Here is a 20,303-nt window from a genome sequence, read left to right as displayed (position 1 = left end):
GGAGACTCCCAGATTGAGAAACATCATTGAGTGCAGCGTTGATGAAAGGTCCTGTCAATCCTAGTGTCGTTTATGGGACAGCTTCGTTAGCGCTGCACCCAATCATGTTTCTATATGGGACATTGCCACCGGAGAACAGAACGTAACAAGACAGGTTCTTTCTAGATCTGTTTCTTTCACTAATTGTTTGGTTTTTGATGCCCCATTACTTGTTTGGGAAGAACAAATCTTGAAGAATTAAGTTGTTGATTGGCTTCCTTGTAGCATTTTCAATATCCCATTTTGCAGGAAATAGACACAAACAAGCAAGTTTTCAAGAATGTCTATTCATTTCTCAGAAGATGATGAATTGGTCATGAACCAAGAAGTCTGGAGCTACAAAATTGTCCTCATTCGAACACGACGTGGCATCATATATACCATTAAATGCAACAAAATAAAATCTCATCTATGAGATGAGAATCTTATTCCCCTAAATTAAGGAACGGGTGTTTGACCATATTGAATTTATCATGAGAAATAAATGATATTTACAATGCTATATGAGTTGATTGAGCTTCTCGAGAAACAGATTTGCTAAAACACAGTACAATCCTTTCTATTTATTGCTCTGCTCACTGTCACTTTGTTTTGTGTCAAAGCAGTAATTTCATATTATCAAAATATACTACAATTAATGATTTTTTTTTCTTTTAAATAAATGGAATTGGAAGAAATCTATAGCATTTCACTCATAAACATATATAATATCATAACTTTAATTTGCAATAAATTATTAAGCAGCAGTAATATTCAATTGAGATTGACACAAAACTTTGAACCCAATGCAGCACATCTCATTCAAAGCCAACCCTATTATCGACAGCCGCATGCAACTCATGGGCCTTTTATCTAGATAACTTTCGTGTCAAGTAGAAAAATGTTCAAACAACAGGTCCAACATTAAACTGTACACCTTAAAAATGTCAGTTTACGTGTAATGTCAGTTGGACAAACAAGAAAACAAATTGTTAAAAGGTCAACTGATAAGGGATCTCACAGAAGAACTACTATTCATGGACTGCTGCATTGCAGCCAACTAGCCAAGCCCTTTACTATGTTCACAGGCCTGCAAAAGTAATCTACTAAATTGAGTAAATTTTATAACAATACAGCCCAACATCACAATTAATTTGGCTACGCTCAAACGAGCAGCAAACCCTTAACCCTTAAGATCGTAACAACCCGATACAACAAATCTCGGGTAGGGTAGCATGCACCCATTGACGAATAATTTTCTTTCACCATGCACAATACATGGAAATGACAAGCTTTCAGAACACTAAAGTTGGACAGTACTTCTAATGGCTTTGGCAAGAAATATGCAGCAAAATCCTCTTCCTCTTATTGGAAATTCTGCACAAATAACTTTAGTACAATAATGCAGATAAACAGTGAGCAATGTGAAGAAGAATTGTCAAAAAAAATTTAGTGCATACGCCATTTGCTTTCATTCCCCACATGAAAATGAACCGAAAGGGGACCATCAAATATAAACAATAATGAAGAAAAATTTGCCGTATAATTGCTGTGATTACAAGTCACCAATGAAATTTGATAGAATTGTCTGCACACAAAGGTGTGCTTTCATTCAAGAGACCAATCCAATTGCTGTCAGAATTAAAAATCTGCTACAAAATCGAACAGTCACTGATTCTTGGCAATTATCTTGATCCCACTTGTGACCAAATCGAAGAGTTCGAGACCTAATTGGACTCTCCCTTTCCCTTTAATTACGGAATATGCCATCTACTTACTCCCAATAAATACTCTCTGAAGAAACAGAGGAAAAGGGGGAAAATAAAGGAAAAAAGAAAAACCCTTTTTCTTTGTCTAAACATCACAGCCACGTCTCGGGTCTCACTCTCAGCAAATTTTCTGGGGAAAATTCAATTTTCCGGGAAATTAAGGGAAGGGGAATTTTCGCAATGGAGGCAGAGGAGGCTCTGCCGGACCATCTACGGTGCAGCCGTACGGACGGTCGGCAATGGCGGTGCAAGCGGAGAGTCATGGACGACATGAAGCTTTGCGAGATTCACTATCTCCAGGGCCGTCACCGGCAGTTCAAGGAGAAGGTCCCGGAATCGCTGAAACTCCAGAGGAAGCCGAGCAAGAAAGCGCTGAACAAAGAGGCGGAGCTCGAAATTAGGGCACAGAAAGCAGGTACGAAGAAGAATCTGTTGTCGAAGCCGATGAAGCGGAAGAAATCGACGAGGTTTTCCACGGAAGCGGTGGACGATGCATTGCGGAAGATGAAGCTGAAGAAAGGGAATTTACAGTTGGAGCTGATCAGAATGGTGCTCACGAGAGACTTGGAGAAGAAGAAGAAGGAGACAAAAAAGAAGACGAGCGATTCGGCTTCGGCAGCGAAGAAGAAGAAAAGGAAGACCAGGAACGATGAGATGGATATGGAGGAAGAGGAGGAGGAGGAGAATAGTGAAGAAGAGGAGTTGACGAGACAGTTGCCTAATGGTGTGATGGCGATATCACCGGCACAGTCACCTTCACCACGGAATTTCGGCAATGTAGGTGCTAATTGCCATGTGAAAGTCGGGGTAGATGCAGGCATGGTTAGGCGGCGGCGTTTTCGGTCAAAGAACATCGAGCCACTACCAATTGGCACAATGCAGGTGCTAAATGCGGTTCTGTGTGTTTTGACGCTTTATTGAACGATTGATTTGTTTCTGTTTGATTTATTGCTTGTGTGATATAGCTTGTGCCGTGCGGGCGGAATGTGACTAAATTGAGGAGGGGAAGGAGGAAGAGATGCCATTGGTGTCAAAGAAGTGGTTCTTTGAGTCTTATCAAGTGTTCAAGTTGTCAGAAAGAGTTTTTCTGCTCGGATTGTGTCAAAGAACGGTTTGTTCGATTCACTCTTTTTTAATGTTGAATTTCTTGCTACATTGCTGTCTCCTTCCGTCAATATGATTGTGTGTTGAATAATGTGCATGTTTATTGAATACCTTTTCAGAAGCAAGTCAATTTTGCTAGTGTATGTTGAAAACGAAAGTTTAATAAGTAGTGCAGTGTTGAGATCAGAATTGAGAAGCATGTTCTAATGATAAGGCATAAAGAATTTATGCTAGCCACTAGAGTAATACATCATCCTATCACTCACTGAAAAAAACAGTCTCCTATTTCCTTATCCACTGGTATATGTCACAGTTCTAACAAACATGGTTTTGTGAGATAATTTTGTTTCCTATAGATGAAACTTCTCTTTTATTTCTTTTCCCTATGAAGCTTGAAACGATTTTCTCATAACATTGTTTCTCAAGGAAAGTCATGATGCATTTTCGCTTGTGAATGCAGCATGAGACATCAGCCTATACCAACTCATAAGCCAAGAGGAAGAACTTTTTAGAACAGCCCCCTATTCAAAACTAAGCTAAGAGGAGTGAATATCTAAAAATCTGTTGTACAGAACATAATAACCTAGACTAATAACAAAATGGAGTGGCAATTTCATTTACCATCCATGCACCGGAGTTCCTCCTGTGCTTTCTTTCAAACTACTATAGTTCTTCGTTGATACAAGAGTGAAACATCTTTCTGCTCCTTAGCTCCATTATCTAAACTTATTTTTAGAGTATTGAACCTTTTGATTTCACTTAGGTATTTTGATACGCAAGAAGTTAAGATGGACTGTCCAGTCTGTCGTGGAACTTGCACCTGTAAGGACTGTTCGGCTAATCAATCTAAAGACAGTGAAAGTAAGGTCTGACATCAAAGTTGAATGATATTTCTATTAAGCACGCTTGACATAATATTGAATCTGATGCTTCAATTTATGCATGTGCCTTGTTTCAGGATTCTTTGGGCGAGAACAATAAAGTTGAAAAAATATTACGTTTCCATTATATGATCTGTATGCTTCTTCCTGTATTAAAGAGAATAAACCAAGACCAAAGTGTGGAACTTGAAACAGAGGCAATAACAAAAGGTAGTGGTGATGATTCTCCTCTTATTGTTGGTTTGTGCATCACCCTGTGGTTTATAGTGGGCGAGTTTTTGATGTCTCTCTGTGTAACAGGGAAGAAACCATCTGAAGTTCACATCAAGCAGGCTGAATTTGGTTGCAATGAGAAACATTGCTGGTATGTTATGTTCTGCTTGTAACTTTTGGTGACATTAATAATATTTAATTAATTGTCTTTTGTTGCCTGTCTTTTGCATGACATGACTCTTGGCACAGCAATAACTGCAGAACTTCAATTGTGGATCTCCATAGAAGCTGTCCACATTGTTCATATATTCTTTGCTTAAGTTGCTGTCGGGATTTTTGTCCAGGGAGCTTCCCTGGAAGTACTGACACATCTATCTCAAAGTACTCAAATAGGAGGAAACCTTGTAAATCTGGTGACAAGCAACGTTTACAAAAGAAGTTGCCTAAGAAAAATTCTGGCACATACCTTGCCTCACCTGCATCACTATCTGACTGGAAAGCTTGTAATGATATTGGCAGGATATATTGTCCACCCTCGGAATTTGGTGGGTGTGGTGATAGTCTCCTTGATTTGAGATGTGTTTTTCCCTTGAGTTGGATTAAAGAGTTGGAAGTAAGTGCAGAAGAAATAGTTTGCAGCTATGAGTTTCCAGAAGTTTTTGATACATCTTCATGCTGCTCACTATGCCTTGACCTGGATCATAAAGCTGATGGAATTGAGCATTTGCAAGAAGCGGCCATAAGAGAAGATTCAAATGATAACTATTTGTACTACCCCAAACTTTGGGATGTTCATGGTGATAAGCTTGAACACTTTCAGAAGCATTGGGGTAAAGGCCATCCTGTAGTAGTTCGAAGTGTGCTTCAGACTACACCAAATTTGAGTTGGGATCCAGTAGTCATGTTCTGCACTTATCTTGAGAGGAGCATTGCAAGATATGAGAATAAAAAGGATTTACTTGAAGCTACCAATTGCTTGGATTGGTGTGAGGTTGGTCTATTTCCACTATAACATGTGCCAAGTTACCATGTGATATGCTTTCTTGCATTTATTTTAATGTTATAGGTTCATAACAGTCATTTTCTGTTCACTCTTGTTCAAAGTGTTGTTTTGAATTACTTTAATATTATAGTATCATATCACAGTCCATTTCTCTTAACTCTTATCCACGGTTTTTGTAATCTTATGCTTTGCGTATCCTGATTCTACTATGTCAGGTAGAAATTGGTATCAGGCAGTATTTTATGGGTTCTCTGAATGGGCGGACACAAACAAATACGTGTAATGAGATGTTTAAATTGAAGGGTTGGCTGTCTTCCCAATTGTTCCAAGAACAGTTTCCGGCTCATTATGCTGAACTAATCCACTCTCTACCACTTCAAGAATACATGAATCCCAGGTCTGGTCTTCTAAATTTAGCTGCAAAGTTGCCAGAGGAAATCCCGAAGCCTGACCTAGGTCCTTGTGTCTATATATCATACGGCTGTAAGGATGAACTTGTATGGGCTGATTCTGTGACAAAACTATGTTATGACTCCTATGATGTGGTATGCCTAGTTCTTTCTCCCATTTCAATTTGAATATCTCTTAAAGTTCGTATTCAAGCACTTTGTTTTTTGTCAAAAACATCCTATTACCTATTTGAAAAAAGAAATGCTTTGTTATAACTAAATCAACACTTACGACCCTTCCCCCAAAAGAAAAAAGTAATTTTTTGATAATCACATTTTGGTGATATCAGGTAGAATGATGCAATTTAGCAAATATATGAATGTGTGGTATGTAGATGGTGATCAAAGTATTTTAGTTCAAAATTCTCATCCTTTTGAGAAAAAGCATCATCTAAAACATGCATGCTCCTTGTTATGAACTCCCTTATTCCTTCTGTATGCTCCCCGCGATATGTATATGCAACCATGCCCAATGCGTTATGTAATCAAGCCATGAAGTGTTCAGTGATGGCATTATCATTATCCTAAAGGACATGTAATCAATTGTTCAAGAATCCCTAAATTTTTTATTCATGTGTAATCCCTAAAGTTCTTAGAAGGGTACTCATTAAAACCCACTTAGCCAATCCTTCATAAAAGCATCCAAATTTCTGTTAGTATGTGTTCTTTTGAAACAAAGGCATCAAACTCTTTAGCAATCGGCTGGTGTTATTCTAGAATGGAAGCATCTTCATCTCTTGTCCCTTCAATTTTTATTCAGCACCCTTTTAGCACACCTTCTGAATATATGCATTGATGGTCATTCTTTCATCTATTATGGTATATAGAGATAGGCCAGCGTGTAAGTGATCTGTGCCATTTACTTGTTTATCCCAGGTGAATATTTTGGCACATACAACAGATGCCCCTATCTCTACAGAACAGCTTACAAAAATAAGAAAGTTACTGAAAAAGCACAAGGCTCAATGCCAAAGTAGTGAGTCTTCCAAGATTACTACTGATCAAACAGCAGCAAATAAAGTAAATGGAAAATCATCATTAAATGGTGAAAACAATGAAGATGCAGGATTGCGGAATGTGACAGGAGAAGAAATGCACATACGCAAGAGAGTTGCTAGAATATCTTGCTATTCTGCTGCAAGGAGTCCTAAAAATAGTAACATGTCCCATGATGGGAGATATGATTCTGATTCTGAAGCCTCTTTACCTCGCCATGGACCTGTACCGAGCTCCCATGCATCAGATCATAGAAATTCTGTGGATCACATTCAAAGCTCCAATTCTTATGCAAAGAGAGTACTCTCTGAGTCCTCTGGTGCCCAATGGGATGTCTTTCGTAGACAAGATGTTCCAAAGCTTATAGAGTATCTCCAGAGGCATTCTATTGAGTTCAGCCATATGTATGGCTTTCATAATCATGTAAGTCCAGTAAAAGAAAAAATATTGTATTAGCAGATCAGAGTTGATGCTCATTCACTTGTGCTCTTTTGCAGGTGGTTCATCCAATTCTTGATCAGTGTGTCTTTCTTGACACGACCCATAAAATGAGACTTAAGGAGGAGTTTGGTAAGTATTATTTCCTTTGGTTTCATCATTTCTTTCAATGAAGAATAGCTGAATAAACCACCTCTCTCACTACTATCAGAAATTGAACCATGGACTTTTGAGCAACGTGTTGGGGAAGCTGTCATCATTCCTGCTGGATGTCCATACCAGATAAGGAATCCTAAGGTTAGATATTCTACAATTTTGAAATCTACTATTTACAATTATCTTTTGAATTGTGATCATTCTTTAGGGTTTGAATAACTAGAAACCTTCTTACTAAGCATAAATCACCATTTTTATGCATATAATTGACAAACTTGTGTGTGATATTACATCAGTTTTTAATATTGAGGAAAACTTCAGGATGATTTTAGCACTCCTTTTCCTTTTTCCTTATTTTTTCGGCTACAAAAATATGAAATCTTCTCTGTATGCTTATTTTGTTCTTTCATTTTTAACAGGAACCTGCTAAAATGAAGAAACATTATTAATAGTCTCACATTTGAGTAAATATCTGATTGATAAATGATGTCTGTTTATTCTGATTTTGATTCTCGACTTTTAGGCCTTTGGCATATTGTGATAACTGATTAGTTGATCTGAAACTTCAATATTTTTCAGTTTCTTGGTTGAATTTAGAAAGAGAGATTATTTATGATGCCCCACCATAATCTCGTATATTACATTTATTTTCATCTGCAGTCTTGCGTCCATGTGGTATTGGACTTTGTCTCCCCTGAAAATGTTGCTGAGTGCATCCAGTTGAGTGATGAATTCCGGCTGCTTCCGGATGACCATAAAGCAAAAGTAGACAAGCTAGAGGTAGACTTCCTTAGAATCTAAATTACTCATACATTTCCCTTTATCTCGATCAATGATAGAAAAATGGCCTTAACTTTGTTCTGAAAACAGGTGAAGAAAATGGCCCTTCATAGTATTAGTGCTGCTATCAAAGAAATCCGTGAGCTTACATGCACCACGTAAGTGCCTCTACTATTATGCCTCCTCTGCTTCTATGTTCATCTCCACGGCATCCATTTGTATCAATTGGTTGATTTTGCCTCGAGCGCATCAAAATTAGCAAGATTTGTCAAAATAAAATAAAAATATGGAGTATCCACTTCATGTTTGTAAATGTGGTATTCTTTGAATTTTAGGTGCCTTTTTGAAATTTGTAATTACCATTTACTGGTTTGCGTTACAATTGTGATGTGTTGTTTGTCGTAGATAATATGGAAAACATAACAGGTAGAGAGAGAGCTTCATATTTGCTTGAGGTTGAAGCTGCCGGAGGTCTAGCATATCCATAATTTCTCTTCTAGTAAAAACCCTTAATAAAATCGTGGGATGGGTTCAAATCTGGAAGAGGGGTTAAATAACATAGAGCCAGAAGAATCTCTTTGAAGATAAACTTAGATGTGGTTCTCCATGGGTGGACAGACAAAAACCCCTCCAGGCAACCCTACTGTTGAAGAGAAGCAGAGGCTGTCCTCCTGGTGATCATACAAGTTTTAGCGCTTAACATAATAAGGATAATTGTGGAAGGCAACTTCTTGATTCTTATTTGAGAAAAATGCAATACCAGTTCATCTAATTATTATACTCCATAGAGTTAATTGCAAATGGATGAAAACACAAACTGATTTTGCATTTTTTTTTTTTCTTTTCTTCGTTATATACGCCATCCTAGACTCGCAACATGGTTAAGTAGGCAAATTGATCCCATCATCAAGAATGTCTTACAATGCATGCATACGGGTATGTCTAGGAGCAGAAGCTTATACAACTAAAACGTCATCAGTTGTATTGGACGGCGAGAAACCCAGTATGCCTGGGAAGCAACTCGATCAATGGGAGACTTGGTTAGTTGAGGAATCCACTCTTGCATCTTTGGATGGAGCAAGAGATGGCAACACCGCTCTTGCATGCCTAGAATATTGACCTTTAAAGCAACTCCAACACAATCAATAAAAAAAGTCATGACCTTTTTTACGTGCTTAATAGAATTATATATATGTGTGTATGTTTAATTCTAATATATATATATATGAAGTGTTTTTCACATGCTATTAAAAAATTACTTGTTTCTTACATGTTAAACACATGGCAATTTTTTCAATTCGGAGGAAATGCCCAATATTAAATGCTAATCCTTCAACGAGTTTACTCACAAGTTGAACTTCGTTCTAAGATATGAATCCATGCTTTAAAACATTCAATTCGAGAAAGTTTTACCTGTTTCGACCGGGTGGTCTGAAATTTAGTAGGTTGGACCTGAGTATTACCCGATAAAGCCCATCCTAATCTGTTATATTTGGAACCCGATGGGCTGTTTATGGCAAATTATTGAGACCTATTATCCTTTCCGTCTCCACTACTACTGTGTTGTGCTGAATGGTGTTCAAATAAAAGAGTACTAGAGAACTACAAGTCAATTAGGAGATAAGATGTACTACAAAGAAAACCAATTGTGTACAAAACTATAATTTTTTTTTTTTTTTTTTTTTTTTAAGCAAAGACAAACAAAAGGGAAGGGTTACATATGGGATCTTTCCCACTATTAATTCTAATCGAAGATAAGATGAAAAAGGAATTGGAAATGCTATCAAACACAAGGTTGGTAGCGGCCCACTTGGCGAGATGGTGCGCACAAAAGTTTGCACTTCTAAAAACTTTTGTAGCATTTCAAACTTGAAAATGCTGAAGTTTCAATTGAATGTCGGTAATAATTGTAGCAATGGTCCATTCGGTGAAGAGATTCTGATTGTTAATAGTTAAGATGGAAACCAAAGAATCACCCTCACTCAACAAATTGTTGCAGCGTTGTAAGATAGCAAGATCAATCCCTATAAGAGCAGCCATGGATTCTCCCTTATTCACGTCAGTGTAAAGCAATTTTTTGGTGAATGCTGAGATGATATCACCCAAAGAGTTGCTTAGGACAGCAGCAGTGACTAAAAAATAAGCATTAGTAGCAACATCAAAGTTAATCTTCATAGAACCTGTAGGAGAAGGAAGCCAATTAGATTGACCAAATGAAGAAGCTTTCCAAGGTTGGAGATGCGTCCAGATGACATTAGAGATGGACTTCAAAGTGTTGGAGACAACCGGGGTGTACAAAACTATAATTGGATGGTTGTATACTTGTCTTACAACTACAAGTCATAGAGAGTCATTTAAGGCTGGGCTTGGACCCACATGCAACTATTAGGCAAGTGGACTTTAACTGGGTTGTGAGCAGGATCTGTTGGACTCGTTCAAGCAAATTCAGTCTCACTTTAAGCCCAGCCCAATGCTTCACCAATCTTATTAGCAGTATTTTCAAACCACCAATGAATTAAGCAATGGGCTTTGTTTAGGATCGAAGGGTTTGATCGGTTTCAAACTACAAATAATTACGGTTAACTTATATAATCTTATATCCATGTCTTAATACAACCCAAATCTAACACGTAAATACAAATAATTATCCCTATCGCAAGGTTGCCAATCAAACATGACTCAAATCTTACACACAAACACAAATAACCACCGCTGTTGCAAGGTTGCCGATCACTTGTTTTCTTTTTTCAATCAATTCCTCACGTTTTATGTTAGTAATTTTTTTTTTTTTTTGTGATATCTCACAAGAGGAGTGTGATTCGTAACGTAAACTACATGAGGCATAGTTCATAGTCGATTGAGCTACCTTTTTGGAACGTTTTATGTTAGTAATTGGTAGCTACGAAAGAGCCCATTGCTTCAAGTTCTAGGCGAATCCAGGGTTGCTAACTTCATGGGGCTCAGCCTCAGCCCAGCCCAAAATTTAGACCCGATCTAGTTTGGTTCCGCCAGTTTAGGCCACAGCCGAAGGTTGGACACCAACTCCATTTGATGAGCTTTGGAATTCAGCCCAACTACGCAATTAATATAAAGAATAATGCTTGAGCATTAGTGCAGGAACCAGGAAGTTTCAACATGTTCGAGATTGCATTTGGCAGCTATGATTTATTATATTAAAAGTGTGATTTTAAGACTAAATTATAAATAATATACTGTTTACAAATATGTTTTCAAAAAATTTGGATGCGCCTTGTTTTTTAAACATAATTTTAAAGGTTAAATTGTAATTTTAAAGACTAAATTATAATTTTATAAATTCCTTAAATGCGTTTTTAAAATCATATTTCAAAACGTGCACTTTTAAATAACACTTTAAAATTGCAAACACAACCGACAAAAGATTACTAAAACTTATGCTCATTTTAGCCTCAGATAATTCAATTGTTAATTTGCTACCACCATAAGAACTCAGAACATAATGAATTAGAAAAGACAAAAATACCTCTCCACTATAATTAATTGGATAATATCTCGTTCAAATGAAATAGAGAGGATTTAGGTTCGAACATAATAGCCTATTTTATAGTAATCCAACCCAAAAATTAGAACTCAATACGAATAAGAAACTTACACAAACCAAACCAGAATGATCAAACAACAACATGAAACACCGAACAGAATGATCAGCGTTTTTTAGTAGCGGGTTCCTTCTGTGAATTAAAATACACCGCCGCAACCGGAGGGCCAAGCTCGTACTGAGCAGCAAACTCTCGGGTGCTAAAATTCCCACGCCCGTCTGGAGCTCGACACCCCACCATCATTGCAGCATGCTTCTGCTTTAACAGCACAAATATGTACCGATGAATTCCTGTCGGTGGCCGAGGCCCCATGTACGCTACCAACTCTTTCCCTACAATCCAAAACATAACAATATGATCATATTACACGTGTGACGTATCTTTCCCTACAATCCAAAACCTAGTGGGGTACTGAGCAAACCTTTGGTGGCATCTGACCCTTCTGGGATATCTACAACGATCCTGAATGAATTAAGCAACATTTAAATTATATCCTTGCAATATTTAGCTCTATTAAAGAAAGGGTTCAAAGAAAAATCACCAATGGAGCCACTCTCTCAATGTTGGTTCACTTGGGCTAGGAGCATCAGGATCGACCATAACCTATTATTAAACATTAATCATTATAGATTTCATATGTATATAACATGCAAAAGTGAAGAAACTAGAAGAAAGAAAGGCTACGTACAAGAGTATAGAAGGTGGTTGAGACTCGAGGACCAAGAATTTGGACGCTGGGCCTATCGACGGCGGCAGAGGGCTTGATTTCGCAGCCATTAGCGACCTGTCTGGACGCGTAATGGACTGTAAAATTGGCAGCCGGAGTGAACATGTCGAGAACATCTCCGATCACTTTCTCGACCACCAGTGGCTCTATGGACGACCGAGCCATGAACGCAGGCTGTAGACCGTGGGGAGCGAGCTGGTGTGTGTCTTTGACTCTTTGCTCAGGATTATTCGAGTCAATCCAAGCGTTTCGAAATTGAATGTGGGAGCGTGACACGTAGCAAGAGTTCCTGATGAATGGGGGCACCAATCACCAATGTTTGCCCACAATCATAGTGCCAAAGAGACACGTGTTTGTATTGCCAATGACCGTCGGTTGTGGATGTCTTCATCTGGTGGACTTTTTGACGTTGATGTGCAACATCGACGCCGGAATCGTAAATGGACCGAAATGACCTTATTAATTATGTTCAGATTAATGGGGGGCATGTGTTGAAAACTGTAATGCCAATTATTTTCTTGCTTTTTACAAGGCCAGATAATGTAAGAAAAAACACGATTTCAGAATTAATATATTTCTATTGATTTCATCACGACTTCGAAAGCTCTAAAGGGAAGAAGAAAAATAAACAAACAGAAAAGTAAAATCAAATAAGACTAGAGGAAATTAAGTAGTCATTTCCACCACTAGCAAACTCCAGCAAGAAACTTGGGATAATAAAAACAAAGAAAGTAATATATTCTAACATTCTCTTTCATTTCTTTTAATTAACCTGCTCCCACTCAAGTTAAGTGGCTTCATTTTAAGGTTAATTATTTGATAGGCCAATGCTGATCACTCTCTCTCTCTCTAATCAACTAAAAAACTATATCTTATTTGATTTTAAAATTCTCTCATATTGTAAGATTAAAAAAATGATAGGTGGTAATATGTGGGGTTGGGTGTCAATGTAGTCTGTGGCAAAAAGATTTTTTTTTTTTTGCCACCGAGTTGGTTGAAAGAGTCTAAGATACTGTCGACTTTGTTCTATATATATCGATGGGTATTTTCAACTCTTTCTTCAAATTTCAGAAGACAAAACAACAACGATGTTGTTCTCTAGATATGAACAACGATGACATTGTTCTTCAAAGACAAAGAACAACGTCTTTGTGTTATTGGTCTCCGAAGTTGAAGACGTCTTTATCTCTAAAATCTATAGACGAAGAGTCTTTAAAGTGTAAATGTACGTATGTTTTTCAAGGATTACAGTTACATCTAGAAGAGCATCAATTTGCGATGTCACTACCAAAATGGTGTCCATTTTAGTAATTCAAATGAACAACATTTTGAAAGGGTTATATTTTTTTTTTTATATCAAAATTGAGTCGTGTGTCGGAAACTCAACACTCCTTATCCCCTTCCGCCTTTTGACCTGACATCGTTATAATCATATTGTTCTTCTACCTACCAATCATCCCTAGTTAGTAGTGGTCAATAAGCAGTAAAGGGTAAAACTGCCCACTCCTGTATGGATGTATGTGGGTGGGCAAGAGTTTATGGAACCATTAGACATTAGTTAAAATATATGTTTATCTTTTGTCTTGACAACTTGAATACGCGTTCGTGATCACTTCAACTAGCAAGAGAATAAGCTCCTACGTTTATTGATTGAGGTTTTCTAAATCTTTTGATTGATCTAGTGTTTTGAATGTGGGACAACTCAAATATTTTGAATTTACCCGTACAAATATTATAGGTTAATGTACGGGTAATTAAATAGGATGACATGTCATCCTATGGTAATGGTGCATATGAAATTTCTCCTCATTATCCAAAACAAAATTTTCAAGTTTTTTTTTTTTTTTTCGCGCTCATGCATTGTCCCTATTTCCAACTACAAAAGAGACCTATCATCTATGCGTGCATAACATCCATAAAAGATCATTTTCATCCATCATGCCTCACACCACCTTTATGTTTTATACCACTTGGGGGGGATATACGACTAATATTGAAACATTAAGAACATAATATAACGTGTTTAACCTTATGGATTTGAACTAGATTCTATTAATATAATTAATCAATTAAATTTGTGACATATACTTAATAAGAGACTTACTTTTTTGAAAAAAAAAAAATCCAGATCCCTCATTCGTTTTTCTCAATTTTGTAATTTGGCAAATTTAAGATCCAAGTTTTCGAAGATTTCAAATCTAAGACTTCCCTTTATTTCCCTAATTTTTTTTTTCTCCAAATAAAAAATAAAATAAAAATACTAATATGTCATTCACATTATTATTTTTTTTTTTTCAAAAAAAATAAACAGACTAGTCGTGTAGGGGTGGCTGCGAACCACGGTCCATCTCCTTTGCGGGGGGAATGGGGTGGCTCAATGATCACCCCCAATAGAAGGATGGCTCATGGTCACCCCGGCCCGTATGTTTATTATTATTATTATTATTTATTATAAATGCTTTTTACTACCTTATCACGCGTTTTTAGCCATAAACAAAGTACAATTTATTGTACAAATTTAACCTATTATTTATTTATTTATTTTTTTTGGTAGCGTGGTAAACTATCACTCAAAATGCTCTATGTGCCAAGCATGTCCCCCCCCCCCCTTTTTTTTTTTGAAGTGATCAGGCACGTTTCGTGCTACTGGTGATTAGTGAATGAAATTTACATGTCTTATCACCAGGCTTTAGTATTCACTTTTGGGCCTAAATATATAGAATGTTTTGTTAATGGACTTTCAAAAATAACCTTGCAAATGGCCCAGTAATATCATCATAATCCCCTGTTTCGGATGTTGATTTCAACTAGCAATAAGAGCTCTCGAGAGTAAAATCATAGCACTTTATTTTATTTTCAAAGCAATAAGCATCACAAGAATACTTAAATGACATTTCTTACCGAAGCCGTCTCTCTGCTCTTCTCCTCAAAGAATAGTTTTTAGAGGAGGAGGGAGTGGATCTTTGCTCCTTCCTCCTCTCTCATTCCCCTTCTACTCCCCGCTCTTACCCTCCCTCCCCTTCTTTTATTTTTAGGTGTTCTTCAACTAGATCAAGAACTTCGGCCTCTCTGCTGTGCGTCTGTCCACCTTCCACCGTATTGTGTCGTTCATCTCCTCTCCGGCCCCTGCTTCTGTTTGCTAGTTGTTTGTTTGTGTTTTTTTTGTTTTGAATAAGAGGTTTTTTTTTTTTTTCTATAAATCTGCCCTCATGCGTAAAGAGGAATAATTAGGTGTGAATGGTTATTTTTCACGGCCTGAATAATTAAGTGTGAGGGGTTATCTCTCACGACCTGTCTCTTTAACTGTATTTGTATATGGGTTAGCAGAATATTGAAGTTATAGATAGCACCTGTAAAAATTCTTGTTTGTATCTATGGCTTTGTAACCTTATAGCATATATGGCTATGATTTTTGTAGAACTTTATACTTTGTGTTGTAAGAGTTTTTTGCTCTGCTCGATGCTCGTGATCTTTAATTAATGAAATCCTATGATTTTCGTTCAAAAAAAAAATGACATTTCTTACTGTCTTGGACATTATTAATTTATTAGGATGGATTGCAATTTTAACATTTACTAAAGTGTCCGTTTAATTTAGTAATTTCAAAATATGCGATTTGAGAAAATAAAGATTTCAAACCGCAGTTAATGAAAACATAACTTTTAAAAATGCTTGACGTAAAATTGCGATTTAATCTTTTTACTGCAATTTTTTTTTCTTCAAACTATTATTTTTCAACTTACAACTTGATTTTGTTTAAAAATACGCTTTTGACTCGTAAAATCACAGTCCTACCAAACATGGTATTGATGGTCCCAGGAAAAAAACAAAAAACAAAAAAGAGTGGGCACGATAATATCACATGAAAATGGTCTATTTTTCCATGTTCCATTAATTTATTTCATTGCTTTGCCTGTTCAATGGGCCATGCTGTGAGTAACCGAAGTCATTTTCCAAATAATAATATCAAGACATGTACATTGAACCACAGACGTATTAATCCATCGATAGGATCAGGGCTAATTTCGTGAATTGACAGGTGTACATATCTTGCTGCTATTTTTAGGTTTAACCATAAACAATATTTACAATCAATTTAATTATGTCCTAATTATATTTTGACTTTTTTTTTTTTTTTTTTTTTTTTTTTTCTAATCATATATATTTTGACTTAGTTGGTCTTGTGGTGACGCTTGATTGTGACAACAGATGGTCAGAAACCGAACTTCATCTTCCGCCGAAAAAAGTTTGGTTGTGTTCTCGTCGACGTACAGCTAGCAGACCGTCGGCCCAATGGGTTTAATTCGCACGAGTCAGAGGCAGAACATGGTGACAAGAAAAATTGGACATGTCTGCAGATAAACATGATAAACATGTCTGGCTGCAGGTATTGTTTATACTATATGCATGCTAAAATATGGTCATTCAAATTTTATTCATAGCTTTTACACGAGGACTTTGGATAAAATCTCACGTTCGCCTCACCATCTATGACCCACTAGACTTATAAATTAGAGATAGTAATTTATGTTTGCATGCCGAGCTATAAATATAAGAATATTATACCCATAATTTGTTAATTTAATTTGTGTTGAGTTGGTGTCAAATTCGCAAGTTGTATAAAAAATTATTAGTCATACTATTAAATATCATCAGATACGCACTGGTACTAGTACTTTAATGACTCTTATTTTCTTCTATTTTTGTGGGATGACTCTTGTTTTCTTCGAGTAGGAGTTCCTAAGCTATCATTAGGCTGTAGTAATTATGTCAATAGGTTGAAGAGTATATCGATTTGAAACAGATCGAGTTCATGATCTCCTCTGGACCACTAGCTAAGTATATTTGAAGGTTGACAATGGAAGATTTTGCAATGTGAAAACACTGATATGTTTTTCAAGTGTTTTTGTTTGACCTATAGAGAAGTCAAACTGACGCAAGAGGTCGCCTTTGTCGGCACTTTTGCTGCCTCCACTAGGCAAATAAATGGGATATTAATCGTCCAGCCATGAAGTTAATCCCAAATAGGTTCAATTACCAGATTTTGTGATGATGCTCCGCGAAACAAAATGGGTTACTTTATTCAGAGTAATGTTATATATATATATATATATATATATATATATATATATATATATATATATATAGTTTGTCCAACGCTATCTTATTAGTTTGTCCATAAGCCCTTGAATTTTATTGTTTTTAAGAGCTAATCCAACTCCCAGATCATCCATTGTGAGATGAGAATATAGTATGATGCATTATCCAGTCATTAGAGACAGAGTTTTAGAAAATTAAATATATTCAACAAGATCTGGGGTATCATAATCATGAAACTTAGGTGGTTGTATGAGTTTGAGAGGAAATGGTAATGATTACCATGTTGAACAATTTGTTAGATTTCAATTCCATTTGATCAAAATGTCATTCCTGTATTATCATATGATACGCACAATCCTTTCAGAAACATTTTTCAAATCGATTTACATCAATGCTCTGTCACTCATTAAGGTCGTTTTCCTGATTAGGAAATCTGTTTAAAATAATCTTCCTTTTGATACCAAATATGTGCCACTTGTAAACAATGGAATGGGCATCATATATATATATACATATACATATACCATGAGTTAAATAAATATAATGGATGCTCAAAGTTTTACAGTCTAACCAAATAAGGAATATCTCAATTTAAGGTTACCCTTTTCGGATACGTCCTGCCTACTTTCACCCACACAGCTGTCTCAAAAACACTGGCAAATTAAGTATTTTGCTTCCAAAAAGAGACACCAACAAGTCCAGCTTTCTTATTACTTGGAAAAATTGATCATTTCTTAATCTGCAGAAGCCTCCAAAGAACAATTCGTAGTCAATGAGGCTGTCACCCCTCAAAAGAAATATTGTCACATGCATGATGCACCCATTTCTCAATGTCTTCTTTGTGAACGTTTTCCATACAGAAAGTGCATTGTCATCTCAAACAAAAACAGTACATAATTGCAAGAAAGTCGAGACCAAAAAGAAAAGATCGAAACTCGACCAGGCTAAGACGACATAAACCCACTTTAAGGGTTTACTTATTCAAACCATTGAAGAGCTTTTTCTTTGGGCGGTAGATGGAAAGGGATCGATCGGTGAAGACAAAACGATGGGTCTCTCTCTTTGTTCATGGTCGGCCAGTCAAAGACGAGCCGTCGTACCTTTTATATATAATACCACAATCTTGTCTCTATTTTTCCACACGTACGTCATGTATTAATCTCTCAAAACTGGTGTGTTCTACATGAAGGCTCCATTAATTTTGAGTCATAGGCGATAAATTTAGGTGGGGCTTTTTTTGTATTTAAATATTTAATTTAAAATCATTTCTCGCGCTTTTTTTCTTTATTTTTTCCAAAAGAGATGCAAAATTCATTTCTGCTACATATAATTTGAGAAAAACAAAATTAATTTCATCGTATAACATGTGTTAAACTACATATAGTTCTTAATTTTTATATAGAATTTAATTCACGGAAAACAAAATTTACTTTATTCTAAAAATTATTTTAATGAATTAGACATGTTGTTTTATTTTAAGTTCATATAATTTTTATGAGTTTAGTTACTACTTTAGGGTTGTCATTAATGCAAGATTTTTTTTAAAAAAAAATAGGAGACTTAAAGGATGGGAGAAGAACGTGCAAGAGTAGATGCTCTGACATTCACTAACTTTTTTGTCATGGTTGTGGCCTTAATTGTTTTTTTAATAAAAGTAACTTAAATATACTATTATTATTTGAGTCATTATTTTAGAAAAAATACTAGGTATTCTTTTGGTGTTCTCTTACTCTTAGGTGGATATTAATTTCTAAAATTCAAATGAGAGAAATAAGGAAAACTTTTTATAACTAAGAGGACACTAAGAACACCATAAAAGCACCTAACATTCCCCTTATTTTATTGGGGGTCTTCGAGCACTAGCAGCAGATGCCCTATATGCTAATCACTTCCTTATGTTTATGAAAAATTTTTAAAAAACCACAAAATCTACTAACATCAGATTCCCTACATTTAACCAATCCCCAAGGGTTGTTACAGTGTTTCTCAATGTGTAGGAAACTACTTTTGGTTCCGTATACATTATTTTAATAAATACATTTATTTTTCCTCTTTTATCTTTTTGTCTTTAATTGGGAATTGTATTGGAATTTTGTGAAAAAAAAAGTGAGTAAGTAGAAAATTTATATTTTGTAAAGAAATAATATTTTAATGGTATAGAAAAAGGTAAGGAAAACTATTGTGAAATATATTTTCATATAGAAGCAAAAAGTAATTTTGTGCCCTAAATTTAGATAAAATCAAATGAAAACTGCTGCTAGTGCTCAAAGCAATTGCCTAATTTGCCCAGGGTTTCAGCCGGCCCTAATTGTACAGGATGACATTCAGCCGGCCCTAATTGTACATGATGACAAAATAACCGTACGAAAAGAGTTAAACTAGGCAAAATCAGCCGGTCTTTATTCAACACGATGGAACAACCTAACCCTACAAAAAGACTTATACGACATACACAGAGAGAGAGAGAGGCCTACTTCGACTTGATGGCACAACCTAACCCTACAAAAAGACTTAAACAAAAGAGAGAGAGAGAGACTTAAACAAAAGAGAGAGAGAGAGAGTTTTGGCGCCTGATATATATATTTGTACACACTATATATAAATTTGTACACAATAAATAAACAATTTTTTTTTTTTTTTTACGTAGAGATATCGTATGGCTTACATGCATGGTGGGGCTTTTACGGAGAAAATCGGTGACGAGATATACCTTCGAATCGTACGAGTAGAAGACAGAGAAGAAGATCAGTTGGCTGTTCTTGGGTTTATATAATTGTATATATTATGTAGGGTTGACTATTTGCTTTGTACACAAAACCCTACATGATTGAGAGGCCACAATTCGATGGAGCGTATTAAGATGGCGTGGGGATTTTCAGTTGGTTGGTTTGAGTTACATAAATAATATCAATATCATATATATTTGAATGGCTAGCGTTAATGCTTGTGAAACAAAGTCTCCAAAATATATGCCAGTCTTAGGTTTTTGCTCACCACAGTTGATATGAGCTGTGACAGCTGTCAGTATTAATTATTATCCTATAAAGACAAAATCCTTAATTAGGGCCTCTCACTGAGATGGACAATTATT

General features: G+C 36.1%; 2 protein-coding genes across 4 annotated transcripts; one reads left to right on the top strand and one right to left on the bottom strand.

Moving 5' to 3' along the window:
- Positions 1-1,806: 1,806 nt before the first annotated feature.
- On the top strand, positions 1,807-8,563 carry LOC132170562 (lysine-specific demethylase JMJ28). Of its 3 annotated transcripts, none has more exons than XM_059581582.1 (13): positions 1,807-2,669; positions 2,753-2,898; positions 3,655-3,757; positions 3,850-3,982; positions 4,073-4,136; positions 4,235-4,976; positions 5,204-5,533; positions 6,314-6,856; positions 6,931-7,003; positions 7,083-7,168; positions 7,688-7,807; positions 7,898-7,965; positions 8,234-8,563. In XM_059581582.1, exons 1-13 carry the CDS (start codon positions 1,968-1,970, stop codon positions 8,235-8,237), a joined length of 3,114 nt encoding a protein of 1,037 aa, XP_059437565.1. In that variant the 5' UTR covers positions 1,807-1,967; the 3' UTR covers positions 8,238-8,563. The 3 variants fall into 3 exon arrangements, with proteins under 3 accessions (XP_059437565.1, XP_059437564.1, XP_059437563.1); XM_059581581.1 differs by having other exon boundaries at positions 8,213-8,563; XM_059581580.1 differs by lacking the exon at positions 8,234-8,563 and having other exon boundaries at positions 7,898-8,189.
- Positions 8,564-11,390: 2,827 nt separating this feature from the next.
- Positions 11,391-12,313, bottom strand: LOC132172702 (protein MOTHER of FT and TFL1-like). Its single transcript, XM_059584254.1, has 4 exons — positions 12,074-12,313; positions 11,927-11,988; positions 11,807-11,847; positions 11,391-11,717 (listed from the first exon to the last, which is right to left on the bottom strand). The coding sequence occupies exons 1-4, from the start codon at positions 12,275-12,277 to the stop codon at positions 11,491-11,493; spliced, it is 534 nt and encodes a 177-aa protein (XP_059440237.1). The 5' UTR covers positions 12,278-12,313; the 3' UTR covers positions 11,391-11,490.
- Between the last annotated feature and the right edge of the window lie 7,990 nt (positions 12,314-20,303).

The sequence above is a fragment of the Corylus avellana genome, chromosome ca2 (assembly GCF_901000735.1).
Source record: "Corylus avellana chromosome ca2, CavTom2PMs-1.0".
Taxonomy (NCBI): Eukaryota; Viridiplantae; Streptophyta; class Magnoliopsida; order Fagales; family Betulaceae; genus Corylus; species Corylus avellana.
The sequence above is the reverse complement of the archived record's forward strand: the minus strand, read 5'-3'. Positions and strand labels throughout refer to the sequence as shown.

What these genes read in the sequence shown, in the direction of transcription:
- LOC132170562 (XM_059581582.1), top strand. Translation starts at nt 1,968, where the DNA reads ATGGAGGCAGAGGAGGCTCTGCCGGACCATCTACGGTGCAGCCGTACG. An exon ending in TACCAATTGGCACAATGCAG is followed by an intron (nt 2,670 to 2,752) that starts GTGCTAAATGCG and finishes TGTGTGATATAG; the next exon opens with CTTGTGCCGTGCGGGCGGAA. An exon ending in TGCAATGAGAAACATTGCTG is followed by an intron (nt 4,137 to 4,234) that starts GTATGTTATGTT and finishes CTCTTGGCACAG; the next exon opens with CAATAACTGCAGAACTTCAA.
- LOC132172702 (XM_059584254.1), bottom strand. Translation starts at nt 12,277, where the DNA reads ATGGCTCGGTCGTCCATAGAGCCACTGGTGGTCGAGAAAGTGATCGGA. An exon ending in TTGAGAGAGTGGCTCCATTG is followed by an intron (nt 11,848 to 11,926) that starts GTGATTTTTCTT and finishes TAATTCATTCAG; the next exon opens with GATCGTTGTAGATATCCCAG. An exon ending in AGGGTCAGATGCCACCAAAG is followed by an intron (nt 11,718 to 11,806) that starts GTTTGCTCAGTA and finishes TTTGGATTGTAG; the next exon opens with GGAAAGAGTTGGTAGCGTAC.